The sequence below is a fragment of the Ambystoma mexicanum genome, chromosome 10 (genome assembly GCF_040938575.1).
Source record: "Ambystoma mexicanum isolate Mex_15411 chromosome 10, UKY_AmexF1_1, whole genome shotgun sequence".
In the NCBI taxonomy this organism is placed as follows: Eukaryota; Metazoa; Chordata; class Amphibia; order Caudata; family Ambystomatidae; genus Ambystoma; species Ambystoma mexicanum.
Genome location: NC_090932.1, coordinates 20954242 through 20976218, shown reverse-complemented (window position 1 = coordinate 20976218; position 21977 = coordinate 20954242). Strand labels below are relative to the sequence as shown.

The 21977-nt window shown below is 45.0% G+C and overlaps 1 protein-coding gene across 3 annotated transcripts in view; it reads right to left on the bottom strand.

Moving 5' to 3' along the window:
• LOC138491108 (probable cation-transporting ATPase 13A4) overlaps positions 1–21977 on the bottom strand; it is a 1567030-nt gene that overhangs the window by 598856 nt on the left and 946197 nt on the right. For all 3 annotated transcript variants that reach the window (XM_069617430.1, XM_069617431.1, XM_069617432.1), the window contains one exon: positions 6821–6977. In XM_069617430.1, coding sequence (XP_069473531.1) covers positions 6821–6977 — 157 coding nt within the window. The remainder of the gene's footprint in view (positions 1–6820; positions 6978–21977) is intronic.

The following is a 21977-nucleotide window of genomic DNA, read 5'->3' as shown; positions in this document are numbered from 1 at the left end:
GGAGGTGAGCTGCATGTCATAGCTGATGCCTTATCTCCAAATCCCATAGAGGAGGTGAGCTACATGTCATAGCTGATGCCTTATCTCCCAATCCCATAGAGGAGGTGAGCTACATGCCATAGTGGATGCCTTATCTCGCAATCCCATAGAGGAGGTGAGCTGCATGTCATAGCTGATGCCTTATCTCCCAATCCCATAGAGGGGGTGAGCTACATGCCATAGCGGATGCCTTATCTCGCAATCCCATAGAGGAGGTGAGGTAAATGTCATAGCTGATGCCTTATCTCCCAATCCCATAGAGGGGTGAGCGAAATGCCATAGCTGATGCCTTATCTCGCAGTCCCATAGAGGAGGTGAGCTACATGTCATAGCTGATGCCTTATCTCCAAATCCCATAGAGGTGGTGAGCTACATGTCACAGCTGATGCCTTGTCTCCCAGTCCCATAGAGGAGGTGAGCTGCATGTCATAGCTGATGCCTTATCTCCCAATCCCATAGAGGAGGTGAGCTACATGTCACAGCTGATGCCTTATCTCCCAATCCCATAGAGGAGTTGAGCTACATGTCATAGTTGATGCCTTATCTCCCAATCCCATAGAGGAGGTGAGCTACATGTCATAGCTGATGCCTTATATCGCAATCCCATAGAGGAGGTGAGCTACAGGTCATAGCTGATGCCTTATCTCCAAATCCCATAGAGGGGGTGAGCTACATGTCATAGCTGATGCCTTATCTCGCAATCCCATAGAGGAGGTGAGCTACAGGTCATAGCTGATGCCTTATCTCCCAATCCCATAGAGGAGGTGAGCTACATGTCATAGCTGATGCCTTATCTCCCAATCCCATAGAGGAGGTGAGCTACATGTCATAGCTGATGCCTTATCTCCCAATCCCATAGAGGAGGTGAGCTACATGTCATAGCTGATGCCTTATCTCCCAATCCCATAGAGGAGGTGAGCTACATGTCATAGCTGATGCCTTATCTTGCAATCCCATAGAGGAGGATGACGGTATGAAATATGAGGATGAAGTTGAGGTCTTTGCTAACTGTAAATATGCCAAGGAAAGTGACTGGAAAGTGCAGTGTGAAGAAGGTTTGACCTACAATATGGTGAGAAAGTTTGTTCAGGAAGGCTGGCCAAAGGATGAGCTTGATGAAGAAATAAAGGGATATTGATATTGATATTTTATTTCTATCGTGATCGTACACAAGTGTTTCAGAGCGCGACAAGGCAAGGGAGGGGAACAGGGCAGAACAAAACAGTGATCTTACTAGGCCCAGTGACAATGAGAACGTGCAAGGGCATGGGAGAGGGGGAGGAGAAACGTGCATGGAAAGGGGGAGAAGTGGAAAGTGCGAAGCAGAGGAGAAACAGATAAATAACAATAAATAATAAAGGCAACAAACAGTGGTAGTGCAGCCAGCAATTTGCAAGTGCTAGGTTTAAGGCAGCAGGCAGGGTAAATCTGATAAGTGCAGGAAGAAATCGGGGGGGCTGTATAGGTACAGATACAGACCCCAGTGCAAGGGGTGGCCCGGAGGTGGCAGGATGAGCAGGTACCTGGGCCCGGAGGTCAGAGGGTGGCCAGGTGCACGGTGCCAAGAGAGAACAGTAAGACAGCAATTGAGTGTGGAAATAGGATTACTGTCTCATGGTGAGTGAATGGTTGTGCCAGGGGACATGAGAAACATTGTGCTTGTGATTGCCCTTGAGGAACATGTTGGTGTTAGCAAGACAAAAGGCCTCATACGTCAAGGTTTTTGGTGGCTGGGTATGGACCATGATTTTGAGATGTTTTTGATGCAATATGAGGTCTGTAAGGATAGTGATAAGGTGTTAAACACCAGAGTGCCTCCCATGAGGATTGTTGAGCAACCCATTTCAGTGTGTGACATTTTGGGTCCCCTCTCTGTCAGGGGAGCTCTGGATTATGTATCTAATCATGCTGGTAGACTTGTTATTTAAGTGGCCAAAGGTGGGCATTGTGAGAGACATTAGTTACACCATGATTATAACATTTTTGAATCTGTGTTTTGGAGAGAGTGGTGCCCAGATAGAGAGTGTCAGAGAATGGTCCCCAGTTTGTGGGAGAGAGATGGAGGCATTTTCGGAGGACAATGGCATTGGGCATTCTACGGCAGCTTTGTACAACCCTAAGAGAAATGCCACTGTGGAGAGGTTTAACAGGACACTGATGGATGCAATTAGGATTGTTATGGCATCAGGTGGAGATTGGGGATGTCCTGTGATGGAGCGTGTAGTGCAATACAGGATTGCTCCACACAGGTAACGGGAGTTTCTCCATTTAAAGCATTAAGATAAAGGATACCGAATGCTAGGTTGCATCGTGGTTGGATTAAACAATTTGTAGGTGCTCGGTGGAAAGGTGGGGGCCCTGTACCACAGGATACTGGATTCTCAAAGGAGGTCAAAAGAGAGATATGATGAAAGGAATTGTGTCTAGGAATGTGTGTTGAAAGAGGGTATAAAGGTTAAGGTTAAAAAGTGGGTGGATAAAGGACTTGTGAATTGTTCTACTCCTTTGAATGTGGTGAAAGATTTAGGAAATACTGTTCTACTGAGCAATGGAGAGAGATGGAGTAAGACGCAATGAGAATGGCAGCAGCAGTGCTGTTGCTGAAGCTAATGACGATAGAGATAAATTGTGATAATCCTGTTGTACTCCAAGTTTCACATCCGGAAAGAGAAGGAGGTGTGTTGTATGTATGCAAGCAAGCATACGTTATGCCTTTTAAAGTTTCATGTATGAAGGTGGGCTATCAATAGGATGGACCGGCAACCATAGGTGGGAGTGGGCATGTACATAGTTGTGTGGGCAATGTAGATAGTTCAGTTATGTAATTGTATTGTGGCCATATAATGAATGAGGAGGCATTAGCATTCCAGCATGGAGTGACAGCTGTGCTGCGTCACACAGTTGCAGTGGGGAATGTTGGTCTTTGAACAGGAAGAACTGTAATGCCCTGCTGGAGAGGTTGGGACCGTCGCAACAATGGAAAATAAACAAGCTGTATGAATCTTATTGGCCTATAATAATTTATTTAATGTGTTACAGTTTAGTTAATGAACTTTACACATACAAAGTAATAATTAGACAAAGATTAATTCTAAAATCAAACTAAAATGAGATAAGATAATAACAACACCATAGAATAACAGTTAATGTCTACTTTTAGAAAAAAATAAGGTAACGAATTAAAAATAACAATCCAACCTAAACCTTAAACACTTATCGGCCTATGAGTGATCCGTAAAAAAAAACATAATAACGAATTAAAAATAACAATCCAACCTAAACCTTAAACACTTATCGGCCTATGAGTGATCCGTAAAAAAAAACATAATAATTACCAAACATTTTTTGATTTTTACTCAGATTTATACTCAGCCAATTCTACAATTAATTCCCACCAAATCAATACATTCCTTTCTAAACATACAAAAATAACAACTCAAACCATGGATCTAGCTTCTTTAGATAAACCTATTGACCGTCAGGAGATACAAAAAGTGATTGCTGATCTTCAAAGTGGGAAAGCTCCTGGCCCTGATGGCTTTATTAGTGACTTTTTCAAATACATCTCAATCATTCTATCCCCTAAACTTCTTGAATTATATGATAATTTTTTTATTTAAAATTAACGTTTTGGTAGTTTTGAGGAAGCTACCTTAATTCTGTTTCCCAAACCAGACAAAGATCCCTCGCTTATTCAAAATTATTGGCCAATTTCACTTATGAACTCTGACTCAAATGTTTTTGCTACAGGTATTGCCGGCAGCTTAGAACAGTTCTTACCCTTTCTTAGTCATGCTGATTAAACTGCATTCATCAAAGGTCATAACTCTTTCTCCAACTCCACAACGCTCTTCAATATTTTATCTCATGTTCAAAAATCACTTGACCCTATGGTTCTTTCTCACCATAGATGCTGAAAAAGCCTTTGAACGCCTCTCTTGAGCTTTGCTGCTTGATTATCTTAAGTGGCATAGTTTGAATCCCACCTTTTCAAGAGTCATCAAAATTCTTTATTGCTTTGCCACTTTTTGCATTAATGACTCCTTTTCACAATCTTTTCCCATTTTGAGAGGGACTCTGCAAGGGTCCCCTTTGTCCCCCATGCTGTTTATATTTGCTCTCAACTTTTTCTGCATAGTATCAGAACAAAGTATCAGTGAATATCTAAGGTATCTCTACTGGTACTTTATTCATGAAATATGACCCAGTCTATCCCTAACTTATTATTAACAAGCCTAAGTACCCGACTTTGCCGGGGATGTCCATTCTCCGATTTTCTTTTCATATTCTACCAAAAAAGACGAACAAATATTGTTCTTTGCCACAAAGTTAAGACATGATGCATGTTAATTTCACTAATTAATTGAACACTACATTTTCATTTATCTATGATTTAAATGCTCACATGAATATCATATTTGTATGCTTACTCTGATTATGTGCAGTGTTGTGAGCAGTGGTGGCAATTGTCACTGCTAAACACACACTGCAAATAATCAGATTACGCATACAAATATGCTATTCATGTAAGAATTGAATTCAGAGGTAAATAACAATTGGTGTTCAATTAATTAGTGAAATTAACATGTATTGTTTATTGCAAAAGAAATCAATGAAAAGAAAGACACACTCAGAAAAACGCAAGACCAGTTTTGCACAACGCGATGATGAGCACTTTCTATAAATGACCTGTAGATGGCGCGAGAAAAACCAAAGAAGTAATGCCGATAATAAAGTTAATTATCTTGGAATCAGGATGACCTATCGAGCTAGACATAGTTAAATTTTTTCGGCAAGATCAACCTCACATACACACCCACAAACAAGGACAACTTCGTTTTGTAGTTGATTAATGACATTTCTTGGGGCTCTGATTATAAACTAAACTATGATAAATCTGTAATGTAATGGCTGCTCTCTTGGCAATATACCATTACATGGGGGTGAATTGGTACCCTCCTTCCATCACATACCTTGGCATTCAAGTTTCTAAAGATATCGCCACAACTATTTCATTGAATATGTCCTGTGTCCTAGACAAGGTCAGAGATTTGATTTCTAGATAGACACTGTTATCTTTGACTTGGTGGGGACATCTTGACTCTATCAAAATGAACCTTAGTCCTATTGCTTTGTACTTACTATCCATGAGCCCTGTTGCTTTTCCCTCGTCTTTTTTTAAAATACTTGACCCTCTTCTCTCAACATTTCTTTGGAATAACAAAACATCCAGAAATGCTTTAAACAAACTTAAACTTTCTAAGAGTATGGGAGGTGTTAAATTCGCAGATTTTCAAATGTATGATAGAACTTTAATTCTTACAGCTTTTTTGGCATTATGAAAACCAATTGACTAATGCTCCTATTTGTATAAGAATTCAAATGCAATGTGTTGCTCCTTTTTACTTGTAAGATTTTCCTGCTGTTACATTTATCTTTTGACTCCATAGATATTAATAATATAAATAGGTGGTATACAAAAATAGCTTTTCCAAATTACCTGTACCCTTCATGCATAGATTGTACTCCAACAGTGTCTCTGAAATAAGCCATTTATTTCATATTTTGTTGCCATTCCTCTTCGACAACTGTGTAGCAGATTTTATTTATTAGCTTCTGATTTTAATTTTGATATCATTCCTATTAACTCTGCGCCTAAACCACAGAAATCTCCTTGCAAATCAGGATTACATTCAATCCAACATTTGATCTTCCAAACCTGCTAAATTGTACCCAATTATGAATAAAAAGTGCAACAGGAACCTCTTAAATACTACCATTAATCGGAGAGTGTGAAGAACATTGCAATTTACATATTTCACAGGATATGTGGGAAAACATATAATTATAATGAGTTATATATAACACGCTTAATACCCAGAGGTTTCTAAGCGCGGAGCCAGGGATTGAACCTGTGTTGCTCTGTTTCGTCTTGCTTCCAAGGCGAGCATGTTGCCCCTGAGTTATCCTCCCAAGTCAGTGTCACACTACTTCTGTTCTAGCTAACCTTACTCAGACAATTTCTTCAAATGACATTGTGCCTACCTTATCCCCAGTAAGATTCCTGAGATGTCACTTAACTTTCCCAATCTATGTTGCTCCTGTAACACTTCTAAGGCTGATTGTTTACACTTTATTTTTAACTGCAAATTTGTTTTGGCATTTTGGGAAAAGATATGGGAAATCTCACAAACCATTTTGAATTTTCATGAACCCTTAACTTTATGCAATTTAATGATTCATACCCGTATATGACAATAATCCCTTCTCCAATGTTATTTAATCTCTTTATTTCTTGTGGCTTTCATCTTATGTCCTCTAAATGGAAAACAAACACAAATTGCCCTTTATGTTGTGGTGGAATTTCATTTGTTCTATTCACAGAATTGAGAAATGTAATGCTCATGCCTGAAAGAATTGTCCTACTTTTTATTCAAAATGGAGGTTAATGAGTGACAATTACTTGAACTCCTTTTAAAGAATATTGTAGCCTCTGGGGTTTCCTAACGTGTTAACTGAGTGTCTGCAAGCCTCAAAGTGGCATTCCCTGGTCTTGAGTTCGATGGTGTTGATGTCTGTATACCTGTCTCTTGGAGCCTCAATGGGGCATTCCCTGATCTTGAGTTTGATGGTGTTGATGTCTGAATACCTGTCTCTACGCGCCTCAATGGGGCATTCCCTGATCTTCAGTTTCATGGTGTAGATGTCTAAATACCTGTCTCTTGGAGCCTCAATGGGGCATTCCCTGATCTTGAGTTTGATGGTGTTGATGTCTGAATACCTGTCTCAGGTCTGCAGAAGCTGGTCACCTTCTCCGGAGCTCCCTTCATGAAGGTCAAGAGCTCGTCCCCGCCGACCACCTGCGTGACCACACACATCCTCTGGAGGCTTGATGAGAATGGAAACTGCTGCAGAATGGCGATCCCCTGAACTGGAACCTGGGAAGGAAGGAGAAGGTTGAGTCGTCATCACCCTGCCAAGCCGGCCATGATACTCTTCCACATAGATACTGCAGGGCTCAGCCAGACCTCTGCAGTGGTGGCTGCTAAACCGTGAAGCAAGAGGGGCATAGCTACCCGCCCACAGTGTACCCTGCAACTGAGAAAGGTGATCTTGCATCTGGAGTGGAAAAGAGGAAAGTTGAGGGTTTCTGCACATTTCTGAAAAAATTGGGATCACATTTTGCATTTTCCGGACAGTAAAAAAAAGAAATGGGAGGAAAGGCAGGTTCGAAAACGAGCCCATCATGCACTCCATTTCATGAAACCCTTAATCTGCTAAAGTAGACAATTGCCTAATTTCTTAGAGAAAATCATACCTGTGCCCATCAGACAATTATGCTCCCCAAAAAAGGAATACAGGACAGCAGATCAATGTTTGCGTCACAGCTGGCGTTGCCTGATAAACTACGTCACTTTCCCAACAAGCAGGCAGAGCAACCATACATTGAATGCCAGTAGACAGAATGCCAGCTGTACTTTGCGAGCCAGGACATGCCTGGCATCAGAAAACCAACATTGCGCTAGGGTGCAGCTGCCACAGGAAAGCCGGCTTCAATGTATAGGTCAGCGCTGATCAAGGATTCCAGGCCTCATCATCAATGTGAAAGCCTGCCAGAGGTGCTTCACCAGTACCCCGGGGTTCTCCAAATGTGCCAGTCTCTTAGTTTACACACTGCCATGCCACTTTTTACATGCCCCAATCAACGATACGTTTCCAAGCCAGTTTAAACATGGCCCCAGATCCCCATACCAGGCAACCACTGACCGTGTGCATATTTTCATGCCATTTCCCTGAAGGACTGTCTGTTTCACATTCATGCCAGAAAATTGCCATGTCAGTTGATCCAGTGCAATTTAAACCATTATCATGCACGCTTCCACATTGCTGTGCCAAATTCACATAGGGCAAGGAAAGCAGAATCCCCGTATGCAAGAGGGAGTAGGTTGGGACATGATGTAAATATCTCCCATGCGGTGTGACTCTGCGCCCTCATGCTTGTTCTTGCGCTCTGCTACCTACTTGCATACATACACACAAACACGCAGACACGTTTACAGACTCACACATGTAAACAGGCAATACACATGCCAGCTCAACTAGGAACAACATTTCATTCACTTGTCCATGATGTCATCCAGATCCTGTCTCCAGTGGAATGTCTCATAGTCCTGGCAGTGCCAACCAGCACCATGGCGAGAGGTAATATACTGAGAAAAACAAAGACACCACAACACACCTCACTTGTGCTAAGAAAAGAACAGCTCTCCTTGGGTTGACACTGGGGTATCGAGGGTGGCCTGGCCACTCTTACAAGTTCCAGAAACAGCCAAAGGAAGCTAGTCCAGGTCATCTACCCATAAAGATGTCCCTCCCCAAGGTCAATGCCTTTTGGCTGCCATTTCTTCAGGTGAAAATAAGCTGTGACTCTGAAACTGGAAAAAAACACAGCACTTGGCAATGAGTCCTGTCCTCAGCTGGGGCCTCTGTCAGGCCAACTGCACCCCAGTGGGTGCAGACCCAAAGAGGGTAGAAGACATTCCTGGCAACAATGCAGTGTTAAATGTACACAATGTCCTCACAGCGAAAGGTCAGGTGAAAAGATGGGAGGTCTGTGATGCTGGAAATGCATTGGAGGGACAGGGCCTCTATGCCCCTGTCTTGTACTCCCTTATCATGTGTGCTGTCTGTTGCTTTCTGCTCAGGAGTCCAGTTGGGACTCCTGGCAGTCGAGTTCTTCTTCTTTTTGGTCATGGCGAACAGAGATCCTTCAGATACCCTTATGGCACCCATGCGTTGGGGTACAATTCTCTACCCCTACTGTAGGTCTTTGGGCACCTGTGTATTGCCCACAGAGCAGGGTATGGTCTGGTGGCAGCTTCATGCTGATGTGACAGGAGCACTGAGTATCCTCCATTTTGGGATACGCAGGCACTGCCATAGGAATCAGTGGATTCCTGATAGAAGGCAAGATGGCCCCTGGGGCCCCTTGGTTTCTATTGCATGTTACCTTGTCTTTCCAAAGTCCTGAGAATCCCTGACTCTGTCCCTTCCCCTGACTGGCTGTTGGGTGGAAGAACCATATATGGCATTGGGGGAAGTCCAGGCCAGACTGGCTGGAGCCTTCCCAGTGACTGGATGTTGTGGGTACACCCTTGGGGTGGGACCTGTGTGAATAGAGTGTGTGACCAATATGCATTCTATATTATGGGTGTCTGGTTTCTGTGTGTGTGACACAATGAACGAGGCAGCCCTGCCTGAAACTGACATGCATGCAGTGTGGTGTGCTGAAAGGCTGGGTGCTTGCCCCAATCCACATTCCTTTTGTTATGGGTGTCTGGGTGGAAGTGAATAGCCTGAATGCCTGTGAGCCTGATTGGCTGCCTGCCTGCATGAATGCCCTTCTGTGTGATTGGCTGATTGAGCCTGGCTCAGGAAGAGTGAATGAGGGACAGATATGTATATCTGGGGTTCTCTCACTTCCCAGTTTGTTCAGAAGATGAAGTTGAAACCTGAAGCGGAGCCTTGAAGCTCACCTGGAAGAGAAGTCTGCTGCTGCATTTCTTCACTTCAATACGAAAGCTGTTGTGTCTCCCAAAGATTGATTCAGAGAGGACCTGCAGAGGAGATCTCTCCCCGAGCTACGAGGGACCATCGGGCAAAGCTGCTGCTCTTCATCGAAGTATGCTAGAAGCCAGTCTTGTGTGCCTGCTGTCCGGAGAAGGGGTCTTTGATGTCCAGATGAGGAGTACCGGACATCTTGAGCCAGAGAAGTCCATTGGTGTCACCCAGTGTCCGCAGGTGCATTTCGTGACTGCTGGAAACTGTTGCTGCCTACTACCCAGAAGAGGGGGTACGCAGGCATAGTGCTGCTGGACACCCAGAGCTGGGAAAGTTCCAAACTGCCTAAGAACATTTCAAAGGATATCCTTGCCATCATCACTGACCACAGTTTCCCACCAGAGAGAGCCAGAGTTGATGGGAGCCGAGGAAGGTCAGCCGGTAGGTTTCCCGCCACCAGAAGCTAATGAAGATGTCCTAAGGTCTAGACTTGGTGAGGGTCTGAGGTCCACTCCAGTGGTCGAGTCCAGGTTACCCAGATACTCCTCACCATCACTGGCAACTACACTGTTGACGTCACCAGGGTCAACGGAATCTTCTCCATCATTCAGGCATGGATGGCCACACACGGCCTCTGCCTGAATGATGAGAAGACAGAGCTCCTCCTAGTCGGATCACCAAACAACCTACAGAAACTCAGCCCTGACTACAGCAACATCATCATCGATGGTAACACCATCCCCATTGTCAAACATGTGAAAACCCTAGGGTTCTACCTTGATGCCAACACCAACCTTGCTAAACAAGTCAACATGACCGCCTCAACAACAGCCTACACTGGGAAACTAATTAGAGCCTGCAGACCATTTCTATCCACTAACAGTTGCCTCACGCTGGCCAGGGCTCTTATACAATCCAAGCTTGACTATTGCAATAGCTTGTACCTAGGCGCCAACCAAGATATAATCAATAAACTTCAGGTTCTCCAAAACAACGCGCTGCGAGCAGCACTAAACATTCACAGGAGAGAGCACATCTCCCCCATCAGAATTTCTTGTAAATGGCTCTCCATTCAACAAAAAATTGACTTCAAAATTCTCTGCCTCACTTTTAAAGCCCTAAACGACCTAGCACCCCCCCTATCTCACTAATAAACTCACTCTGAAACCAAATACCAGAATCGCTAGATCCTCCAACACTCTCTGCCTCATGGTGCCCAGATTCTCCTTTAAAAGAGCTGGCGGCTCTAGCTTCATGGTCCTCGCCCCTCAACTCTGGAATACCTTACCGTTGAATATCAAATCTACCGAATCATTCCAACAGTTCAGGAAACTAGCCATTGGTTGGCTATTGGATGAAACTAATCCCGAGCGGGTCTAAGCCCCTGTCTACTATATTTACTGTACATACCATTCTAATGTTTAATTGTTCGCACTAACTACCTTTGACTGTATATATTGTATATTAACTCTAAATGTATAACTGCATACGCTATATATATTGTATATGTGTAATATGTATTTTGTATATGTGTAACCTTTCCTTAAGCGCCCATTTACTCCTGGGTCTGGAGCGCTATATAAATAAAATAAACAAACAAACAAACCAGAGCTGAACCAAAAGTAGACAAAACCGCGATATTCCGAAACCTGACACCAAAAGTTACATATGCACCTGTCACCACCAGAAGTCCTCCAGGGTCCCCAGGGGTCTTGTCTTCATCCACCAAGCCTTTAAGGAGACTACAGCAAGTTTCTTCTTCACGGGACTTCTACAGTCAGAGAAATCACCAACCAAACGAGAGCACTGCGAAGAGCCAAACTGCTGCCATTCCAAAAGACTTTGGTTCCCTTTTTCTTCTTGGTCTCAACATCCCAGTGGCTCCTTATTCCAAAAGGGGTCCATCTCTGGAGGGAATCGTCGAGAGAAACTGAGAAACTCAGCCACTTCGCCAGCCAAGGCACCAACGGTACTGTGACGAGGAAAACCTTTTTCTAGCCTCAGGAGTTGTCAAGGGGTCCCAGATTCATCTTGAATCCTGTTCTCCTGCGGCCTGCCAGGTACTTTGGGGTGGTTGAACCATCTAAAGAAAGCACATGCTTGGCGGTCTGTTTTCTATGTTATCTCCCTAAGTGGGAGGGACTGAGCTGGTGCGATATGTGCTTATATTTAAAGGACTTGCCTCGGAAGTGCAGGGACGAGCGCACTGGGTGAGGTTTCTGCACGCCGAAGTCAGGCCAAAGTCTAGCTTGTTTGTGCTCGCCCTGCGCTCTGAAACACCTGTGTATGAGCGTGGTATAAATAAAAAAAGATATTGTCCATGCACAGGCTGTGCAAGGGCTGTGTTCTAAAGGTCATGCTCCTCATGATAAACTGGATGGCTCTCTGGCTCGTGTGGATCTGATACTCCTGGCACCCATTGAGACCTCATGAACTCCAGGATTTTCTAAAAACTCCAAGAGTGCACCTGGGGCTGTTGCCCTCCACTGCTGCTTATTAAACACCCGCTCAGTGGTGGCTCATGCCCTGGATTGCCATGACTTGTTAAACACTTCGCAGCCTGATGGTTTGTTCTTGACTGAGACCTGGCTCCGTGATACCTCAGGCCCATTCATAATTCAAGCACTGCCCTCCAACTATGAGATTGTTCATGTGTTCCCCCTTCTATTCATCCTGGGGGGGAGTCACCTTAATACATAAGGACATCTTTAAAACTTCCTGCATTGTGCTTGATCATTCTCTTAAGATGGAATGTCTTCCTAGCCGTATTACGGTTTCTCCCACCTCTACACTATTCATTCTTGTGGTCTATCGACCTCCGGGTCTTGATAGCACTTTTTGTGCAGAGTTTCCTGCCTTCGTGTCTGAACTTCAGCTCAAGGATCCCAATATTTTTATTGTGGGACATTTTAACCTCTCGGTTAGCACGGCCAGTGCTCGGCAGGTCTCCACTTTTTTCGCTCTTATGCCTGATTTTGGTCTCCCTCAGCAGGTTGTGGGCCCTACTCATCAGATGGGCAATATTCTCGACTTTGTTTTTGCCCCACGTGGCTTCTATTACTATTTCCCCTTCTTTCCCAGTGCTATGGTCCGACCATTGTGCCATTTTCCATTCAACTACTGGCTGCTATTCCGCCTGTGGTCAGACAAGATGTTTTTACACGCAGCTGGCACCTTGTCTCTAACTCTGACCACGTAGCCTCCCTGACTTCCCAATGTGCTCGTAAGGCGCTTTGCTCTCTGTCAACCTTGGATGCTACTTTTTGTGCTGTAGCTGATTCTCCCACTCCTGTTAGGCTCTGTACAAAGAAAAACCATCCCTCAGAGCCCTAGTTCTCAGATGAATTTAGGGCCCATAAACGTCTCTGTAGGCAGTCGGAAAGGAAGTGGAGAGCCAGTTATTCTTTGGCTGATAAAACTCTCTTCCGTCTCACCACGGCAACCTATTAGAAGGCAATTATCTCTGCCAAACAATCCCTTTTCAGCATGAAAGTGGAGGCAGCTATTAATCAACCCAAACCGTTGTTTGATCTGGTTCACTCATTCGCTTCCCCTGTCAAGGCAGGCTCACGGGCTGTACCCTCTCAGGATCTTTGTGACTCTCTTTCCAATTAGTTTCTTAATAAGATCAATACTATTCATCAGAATATTAGAATATTAGCAATGCTGTGGGGCAGTCTGTAACCCCTTCCTCCCCTGCTTTTTCACCTACGCTTAAAGCTAATCGGTCCAATTTCCTCTCTTTTCTGACCATGACGTTCTCAATTCATAAGCTTAAATCTGCTTCACCACTTGATCCTTTTCCTCTTGCTCTTCTTAAAGAGATCCGGGGGAATTGTTACACTGTTTACCACGTCAGACAATATCTCTTTCTCCTCTGGATATATTCCGAGTGCTCTGAAACCTGCACTGGTTATTACCCTGCTCAAAAAATCCTCTCTTGATCTTGCAATTGTTTCAAATTTTCACCCTATTTTGCTTCTTCCTTTTGTCATGAATCTGCTTGAGTGTCTGGTTTCCCCTCTGCTTTCATCCTTTCTTGAATCTTCTGGTTTCTTTGATTCTTTTCAGTCCAGTTTCCGCCCTGGGAGAGGCACCGAGTCAGTTCTCACATCCGTGCTTGACAATCTTGTTTGCCTGGTGGATCAGGGTGGTGTCGGGGCACTGATTTTATTAGATCTATCTGCTGCTTTCGATACTGTTGACCATCCCACCCTGATCTCCCGGGTATCGGCTGCAGGCTTGTCAGGCCAGGTTTTGACCTGCTTCTATGCTTTCCTGACGGACTGTTCTCAGTCTGTTTTTCTCTCCCCTTTTTGTTCTAAGTCTGCTCTTTTATCTTGCGGAGTCCTGCAGAGCTCTGCTCCCTCCCACACACAATTTAACATTTACATCCATCCACTTCTCCGCCTTATCCATTCCCATGGCTTCTGGTATTACACCTCTGCTGATGACACATGGATCATGGTCCGCCTTGATCTTGCTAGGCCTGATACAGCTGCGCGGCTTAGCGGCTGCCTTGAAGACTTGGGTTCTTGATGGCCACAAACTGGCTGAAACTAAATGGTAAAAAGACAGAGCTTCTGTTTGTTGGCACCTCCAGCCGTTTGTCCTTCTGGACACCAGACTTCTGGCTGACCACTCTTGGACAATTTCCCACTCCTGCCTCTTCTGTTAAGGATTTAGAGGTTAAAATGTCATCCTCTCTGTCTATGTGCGACCAGGTCACCAGGTCACTTCAGTTTGTAAATCTGGCCACTTTAAAGGTAACATTTTATGGAAAGTTCTTCCATTCATCCATGTACAATTTCAGGCTCCTGTGGTGGCCGCTCTTGTACTTAGCAACATTTATTACTGCAATGCGCTGTATTTAGCTCAGCCTGTCTTTCTTGTGAGTCACCTCCAGCTCATTCAGAATGCTGCGGCTAGGTCTGTAATTCACCCCCTGTTCGGTGCCCATATGTCTCCTCTTCTTCGACAGCTTCACTGGCTCCTGGTCGAGAAGCGTGTACTCTTGAAATCACTATGCATTGTACACAGAGCTTTCTACGAATGTTGTGCAGAATATCTGCAGACTAAATTCTCCCCATATGTTCCTTTGCGACCGCTTTGCTCACAATCTGCTTTCCTGATCCAAATTCCTCAGGTCAGACTTTCTCCTATGGGTGGCCGTGCTTTCTCGGTTGCTGCGGCCAGGGCATGGAATTCTCTTCCCCTTTCACTGTGTGCCACATTTGATCATCCTCCCTTTCGTAGGGCCCTAAAAACTCTCTTGCTTTGAACTTCTGTTTCCTGTTGTGTCACTCATTCGGTTGGTGAATGCCACGATTCCTTAGGGTGAACGTGTGCTATATACTTTCTTTTAACATAACATAACATAACAAGGTTATTGAACAAAATTGGACTGGGCTGTAAAAGACAACATGAGTTACTCCCTAACTTTTCGATTCCAGGTTGCCCAGGTGGGGGGATCCTCACTCAGAATTATTTATGTAAGCTAAAGAAAGCATTCTGCCACTGTTCACTACTAAGCTGCCTTTCTTCCTTATTCTATGCTGGAACAGCCGACTTAAGAATTCTCCTGCCTATTTAAAACTGCCTGCAGTTTAGTGCATTTTTACTGAATTTAAGTGTTGTGTGGTACCACATGGAGTGTATACATTTGCCATTCTTGAAAAGTATTCCTTGGACAAAGTGTTATTATTATATGTGTATATTTGATAAATGTAACAAACCTTGTTTTATATAAAGAACCTGTGTTATCACCTAACGTAGTGTGTGGGCATTCCTTTGTGGGGGCTTTTGCGGAAACACTGTACTTAAGGACCTGCCTGCATCACCTCCTGAAAGCTTAAGCCTGGCTGTTCGACACTACCCTACCATGTAGGGGGCAGAAGTACAGATAGCCCCCTCCAGTCTTTACACTGGTGCTACGTGGTGGCATCACTCGTTTTAAGGCTCAGTGTTTAACCTAAGTACTACAAAATATCCACACATCTTTATTGATTTGAGGGCATTGAGCACTGGGGATATTAATTTGCATATTTTCCCTTGAAAGATTTCAGCAGCTGAGGAAATTCCAAAGTTGAGGCGTTTGTACCGGAAAAGTCCTTTGTGAGTCGCAAAGGTGGTTATTGGGCGGGAGGCGGGATCGATCACTAACTGGTGGTAACCCTGGTTCAGGTCCAGTTTTGGAGAAATGAGTGGCTTGGTTGACCCTCACCAGCATGTCCTCAATTCTGGACCCTGGGTGTCTCTCTCTTTGGATAGTCGTGTTTGGGATGTGCATGTCCACACAGAGGCGCAGCCGTCCATTGTCTTTTGGGACGACTACCAGGGGGGAAACCCATGGTGTAGGGCGTCCCACCCTATTGATGATGTTGTTCTGCAGGTGTAGCTGGAGTTCCTGCATCACCTGTGCTTGGAGATGGAATCCAACCCTGTGGGGGTGCTGGGTTACTTGGGTGACGTTTGGGTTGATGTGAAGACTGATGACCATGTCTTTCAGCATGCCTATGCCTTCAAATAGCTTCGGGAATAGGACCTTGAGTCCTTCAATATCAAGTGTCCGGTGGGACATAGATCGCACAATCTGAGCACATGGTGGGTGGCCCTGGATGACCTCTGATGGTTCATACTGGATGTTGATCAGGGCAAGGGCCCGGGCGGTTTGATAGCTTAGAAGGCAGCGCCCTATGGAGGGGCTCTGGATCACATGGACAGCAGTGGACACTCTGCAACCTCTGTGGGTTAGTTCACAGTGGAACTGGCCTTTTGACTGTAGCGGTTGTGCTGCCCCCCATTGGAATATGTGGGCATGGGATTGACATAGTGGATATGTCTCCGCTATGACCTGATAGAGTGGGTCGTTCATAACATTGACGGTTGCCCTGGTTTTGTAAGTCACCTATCGGGACATCAACATTGGGAGTCATGGAATCCTCCGATGCGGTGCTGATGAGTTTCACATACTCTTTGCTTTATCTGTCGGGGAGGTGGCAGGGGTTTTCTCTCGGTTCCTGCATCTCGTACGGTGCTGGGTTTTCGTATGGGTCATGGTCATATCATGGGATGGGCATAGAGTAGATGCCATACTCCTGCTCCAGACCCTGGCTTCCTGGATAGCCCACCTCTGGGTTGGATTGGTATTCAAGTGCGTTTGGGCTGGGTTGGTAGTCATATGCATTCAAGTGGCGCCTGGGTGGATCAATATAGAGAACTTCCATGTCCCTTATTACTTCTGGCCGGACTGCTGACGTGGTCATGTTCCTCTCCTGGAACGATGTCTCCTGGTCTCTCTTGTGTATCAGGCAGTAACTGGGTCCTTGTATCTGCTCTGGTCGTCTGGCCGGGCCTGACAGCAGCGATGGTCGGTATGCGGTGAGCATGGGCAATTTCTCTCTGCACATTACCTGAAAATGGTTTTCCTGGCCGCATCACATGCACCTTTGTCCAATGGCCGGGCATCGAACCCTTTGGGGGAATTTGAACCCACACCTGTAACATTGTTTGTTGCTCTGGGGGCGGTGTTGTGGGCTTCTGAATCCCTGTCTTCCCGATGGTGCTGGAAACATGGTGTATCCCTGCTTTCCGGTTGCTATAGATGCGATGGTGTCACACTTTTTGGAGTTTTCAATGGCAGCTGCCTGAGCGTCTACTTGTTCGTATATTCTTGCAAGGTTGATTATCTCTTGTAAGGACGGGGGCTTCTTAATAAGATGCTTTCTAAATAATGACGGGGTGCATCCCTCTATGATTCTTGGTCGTATCGCTTCCTCATCATTAAAGTTGGTGAAATCACAATAGGTGATTTTCCTCTGGAGTCGGATGACGAATTCCCCTGTGGACTCGTGTGGCAGCTGTGAGCATTGGTTGAATGCATATCGTTTATAGTCTTTGTTGGGGAGAATGACCAGTTTGATGTTGACTGCAGCGAGGATTCGCTGATAGGTGCTTCTCTCTTGTGCCGGAATTGTCTTCATGATCCCCTTTATCGCCTTTCCTGCAAGGTTTGCGAAGATGTCCACTTTGTTTGGAGAGTCGTGGTGCCCTATCGCCCTAATAAAGTCCTCAAATTCCTCGACCCATTCTTCCATCTTTGTCCTTGGTCATGGTGTGGGTGCAGGGCAAACGGGTTGGGTTGTCTCAGAAAAGTGGCACGGGACGCAGGGCCAAGGTTTGCAAAGGCTTGGGCGCCTGCATCTGCATCTCGTTGCGCGTCATCTGCCATTTTGGTGGAATCTTGTGGTGGTCTCTGACTGTCCCAGTGGTGCTGGATGTGTTGGTCCTCTTGGTGGGATGGGCCAGTGCCAACTCTCCTTTGGATGTGTCTTTGCTGGGCGCCCTGCGTGTTCAGCAGCCACGTGTCCTTGTGCTGCCTGCTACAGCCATGGGCCCTGTTAGCGGCGGCACCTTTGCTGCTTTGGATTCGCTTGCAGTTGTGGGTGCCCTCCCTTGGACTCTCTTCAATGTGGATTCGCATGGCCTGGGTTATTCTGTGGCCTGGGTATGGGTTTTCTTTTATTTTGGCAGCCAGCGGTGCCTGCGGCGGCTGTAGTGTTGTGGTGCTCTGTGCTCACCACGTGTGTGATGTCCCCTCTGTTTCTGATGTCACTGGTGGGTGTATTTGGTGTGCAGATTTGTGCGGGTCTCTGTTTTGTGCAGCGTGCGCTGCAGTGGCTGGTGAGGTGGATCGCCCGTGATGGGTTTGTGCGGGTCTCCGCCTTGTGCAGCGTGCTTTGTAGCGGCTGGAGTGGTGGATCGCTCGTGCCTCTTTTACAGCGGGTGCCCAGGTCCTCCTTACCGTCTTGGCGGGTTCGTATGTGGCCTGTGCTCTGCGTGCTCGCTGTCCTTCAGAGGCCGGGTGTGTGGAGCTGCTCCTCTGGTTTGCGCTTCCTCCGGCGGGTCTTCTTCACTCTCGTGCCTCCGGCGCAGTCTTATGTATCTTCGCCAGGCTTTGCTTCAGATGGGCACTCCTTGCCTGCCGCTCTTTTGATGCGGTGCGTGTTGCCAGGCTCCTCATGCCCCCAACTCCTCCCACTGGGCACACTACATCTGTCGCGCTGCTGGGCACTGCTCACCCTCTGTGCTGCTGGCACTACACGACCATCATTCCTCAGCCACCTGCTTCCCGGCGCGGGGCTCGGCAAACTTTTTATTGCCAGTTGTTAGGTTCTCACTAGGCCTACATACGCACTCTCATGTACGACACAGGAGCCAAGTTCTAGCCGACCTCCTCTTTATTACTCTTCCTGCAATAATGGTTCCTCTTCCTACCGTTCCTCCCCTTCCTCCCAGCTCTCTCTACCTCCCACCGTCCTGGGTCCCTCCTCCTTAAAGGAGCTCTTCATCTTTCGCCGGGTAACAAATCTAAAAAGTCTGCAGTCGCCACTCTGGTCCAGTCTAGTTGAGATTACACCAACTCTGTCTATCTTGGGCTTCCTTCCTACTTCCTACGTCGTCTTCCGCTCATTCTGAATGCTGCTGCGCAACTCATTGTTGTCCTTGTTAAACAGACACATTGCTTCCTTCCTCTTGAAACCTCACTGACTGTTCCTTCTCTTCACACAGACCTCTAGTGGTCATCATGCAGTTCTCTCACTATTTCCCCTCTTCTGACCATCCTCAACATTCCAAGCTTCCATCTCTCATTTCCTGCTGCCCGAGCATGCTAGAAGCTGGCACCTCTCTCCGCTCTGTTTCTTGCCTCCTCTCTGTGTGCCTTCATGTAGAAACCAGCCTCTCTCAACGTTTAGCAGAAAGAATCCACTGCGGTAGTGTACGGGTGACCTAACATAACATAACATAATATCATCACAATTTCATGAAGACATGGTTAACATACATGTCCTTTTTCAGTAGGCTACAGAACATTCAACATCACTTCATCAAAAACATGGTGAAACAAAGCAAAGTTCATCAAAGTCGTACTTGTAATAGAGCATTGTAGTCGCAAAGCTCTGACGAAGTTGTACGACTCACTGATTGCAGCACTCACTGGTCATCAGTTACAACTATTCAACCCCCAGGAGGTCATTCCATCCCTAGCATGACAGATAGACACGACAATAAGATTTGCAACGTAGCACACTTCATTCTGGGATGTGTGATGTAGTGAATTCCTGTATGGAATGTATTTATTTCCGAAATAAACATATTGGTTAATTCATGAACAATGTTTTCAGTTGTTCTTTTAGATCCTGCCCATTCCATCGATTTGTAAAAACCAAATCCAGAAAGTCTCTGTTGCTTTGTATTGCTTTCGTCTGTTACTTATTTTCGTGGATCTAAGGACTACTTCCAGAACACAACAGCGTACCTGAGTGACAGAGTCATTTGTGTGATTAAAATGTCTTGCTACTGATGTCTTGACTGACTTTATTGTGTTGTCGGGCTTATATTCCACGATGTGTGCCCACATGATGTTGTGCACAAGGGAATTCAATAAAATTAACTGTGTAACTGCTCGTACATGTGGCATGATGGTTGAGTTCACTTGCTTTGCTTGCTCAACATGTTTTAACACGTTGCCATTCCCAATATTGCCACAAATGGAGCAGCTTAAACCAAGGAAAGGTTCCTTTATTCTTTGTCAATATGTAGATGTGTCTTTGACGTTCTGCGTGTGTCTGTCTCCAGTAAGCAGTCATGAGATTGTGTCGCCAGCCAATGAGCAGACGTTAGCAGCTCCTCAGTCACATTCCCATTCACCACGCATTGATCCCATGATGCTCACCCTGCGGGGTTTCTCTCTGCTGCTGCACAGTGGAGCACATGATTCTCCAGGGGTCACCTTTAACCTTCTTTTGTTGTTTCTTCAAAGAGAGGTAATGCTTAATTATTTGAACTTTCAATAGAACTTTCTCTCGGTGACATTCTCTACTTTAAAATCTTTCGCATAACTTCCTCCTTTGATTTTTAAAGTCATTTTTTGTGATTACATTTGTTTAATTCTCAAAAATCATAAGAATGCTAATTCTCTACCCAACAATGTTGGGTGAAATGATGAGTCTTGTAACACAGAAGTGTCTCCATGTGTTGTGTAAATAAGTTGCTGGCATTTGCTCTCTAATTAATGTGTTTATAAATCATTATGTTCACAATGTGCACCACCATCATTAATGACTTTGCTGTAAACTTGATTTCTGAACGAGATCAACCGGACTCAGACAGCAATCTCCCATGTGAACCTGAGGCAGGATCAGGCTCCATTCATGTGCAGTGGGTGTAAATGCTGCTTGGGGCCGTGTACTCCGGCCAGCCTGCAGCAATCTAGAAGAAGTATCAATATTACACATTCACCATCCGCGATGTCCACAATACTGTACAATATATTGACGTGTTTAGATTAGCCCAATAAGACCAGAAGTAACACACAAAGGTTTCCCTTTATTGTTATGAATGATCTTCAAAATATTGCATAAATACATGACCACATTTTGAGCAACATTCCAAGTGACTGGAATTATTTCATTTGTAAGTCAAACATGTGCTTCTATACTACTCTTAAAAGTACTATAAAGCATAACATTTTTCTTTTAACAATACTTCATTTTTGTCTGGCACCCACACTCTTACATAGCGGTAAATTAGCATAGAAGGATGTGATGTCAATTTTAATAAAAAGGGTTTCTTTGAATGGTAACTCACTTTGTCATTTTCTTTTTTTAAAAACCTGCTTTTGTATATACATGTTTCGTTTCTTAAGGTTACCGTTTTCACAACATGATCAAACTACAATGATGTTGGTTTGATCATGTTATCCTGTCGGGAGGTGAATTGTATCCCCAGGAAGTTAACTAATGGTTTGGGAATCTTTGAAAATCAAAATTGTAACTGTTCTCAGATGTGTTGTCACCAAAACACCAGGAGTTCCTGTTCCCCGTGTAATGTGTTCACGGTCTACTCCTGTCCGTAGGATCCCTTTGGTTCAAGTCTTTCTGCTTTCCGGAGATCATGTTCTAATATGCAGTTAGTATGTCCATCCCGCAGAAAGATCATGTTCTAATATGCAGTTAGTATGTTCATCCCGCAGACATGTTTCTGCTTCCTTAACCCTGTAAGTGCCCGGCTATTATGCAAGTTTATGCAAAAAGGACGAGCACACTCGTCCTTCCTATGGAAGGACCATGTCTTTCCCAAACTGTTCTCACCCCTGCTTGATCTGAGCTTCTTACCACAATGCTCGGGTCGCTTTGCAACCATTTCACTTCCACTCTTTTGTTTCGGTGAGATGTATTTTTTTTTTCTTTTGTGAGGTTTTATTTTTCAATTTGATATGCTTTTTTTACCTGGGGAAAAGGCTGTGTGGGAAACACGGAGTGACGGCAGTTTATTCATGTGTTATGCTGGCATAATGGCAATTGACTCAAGACTCG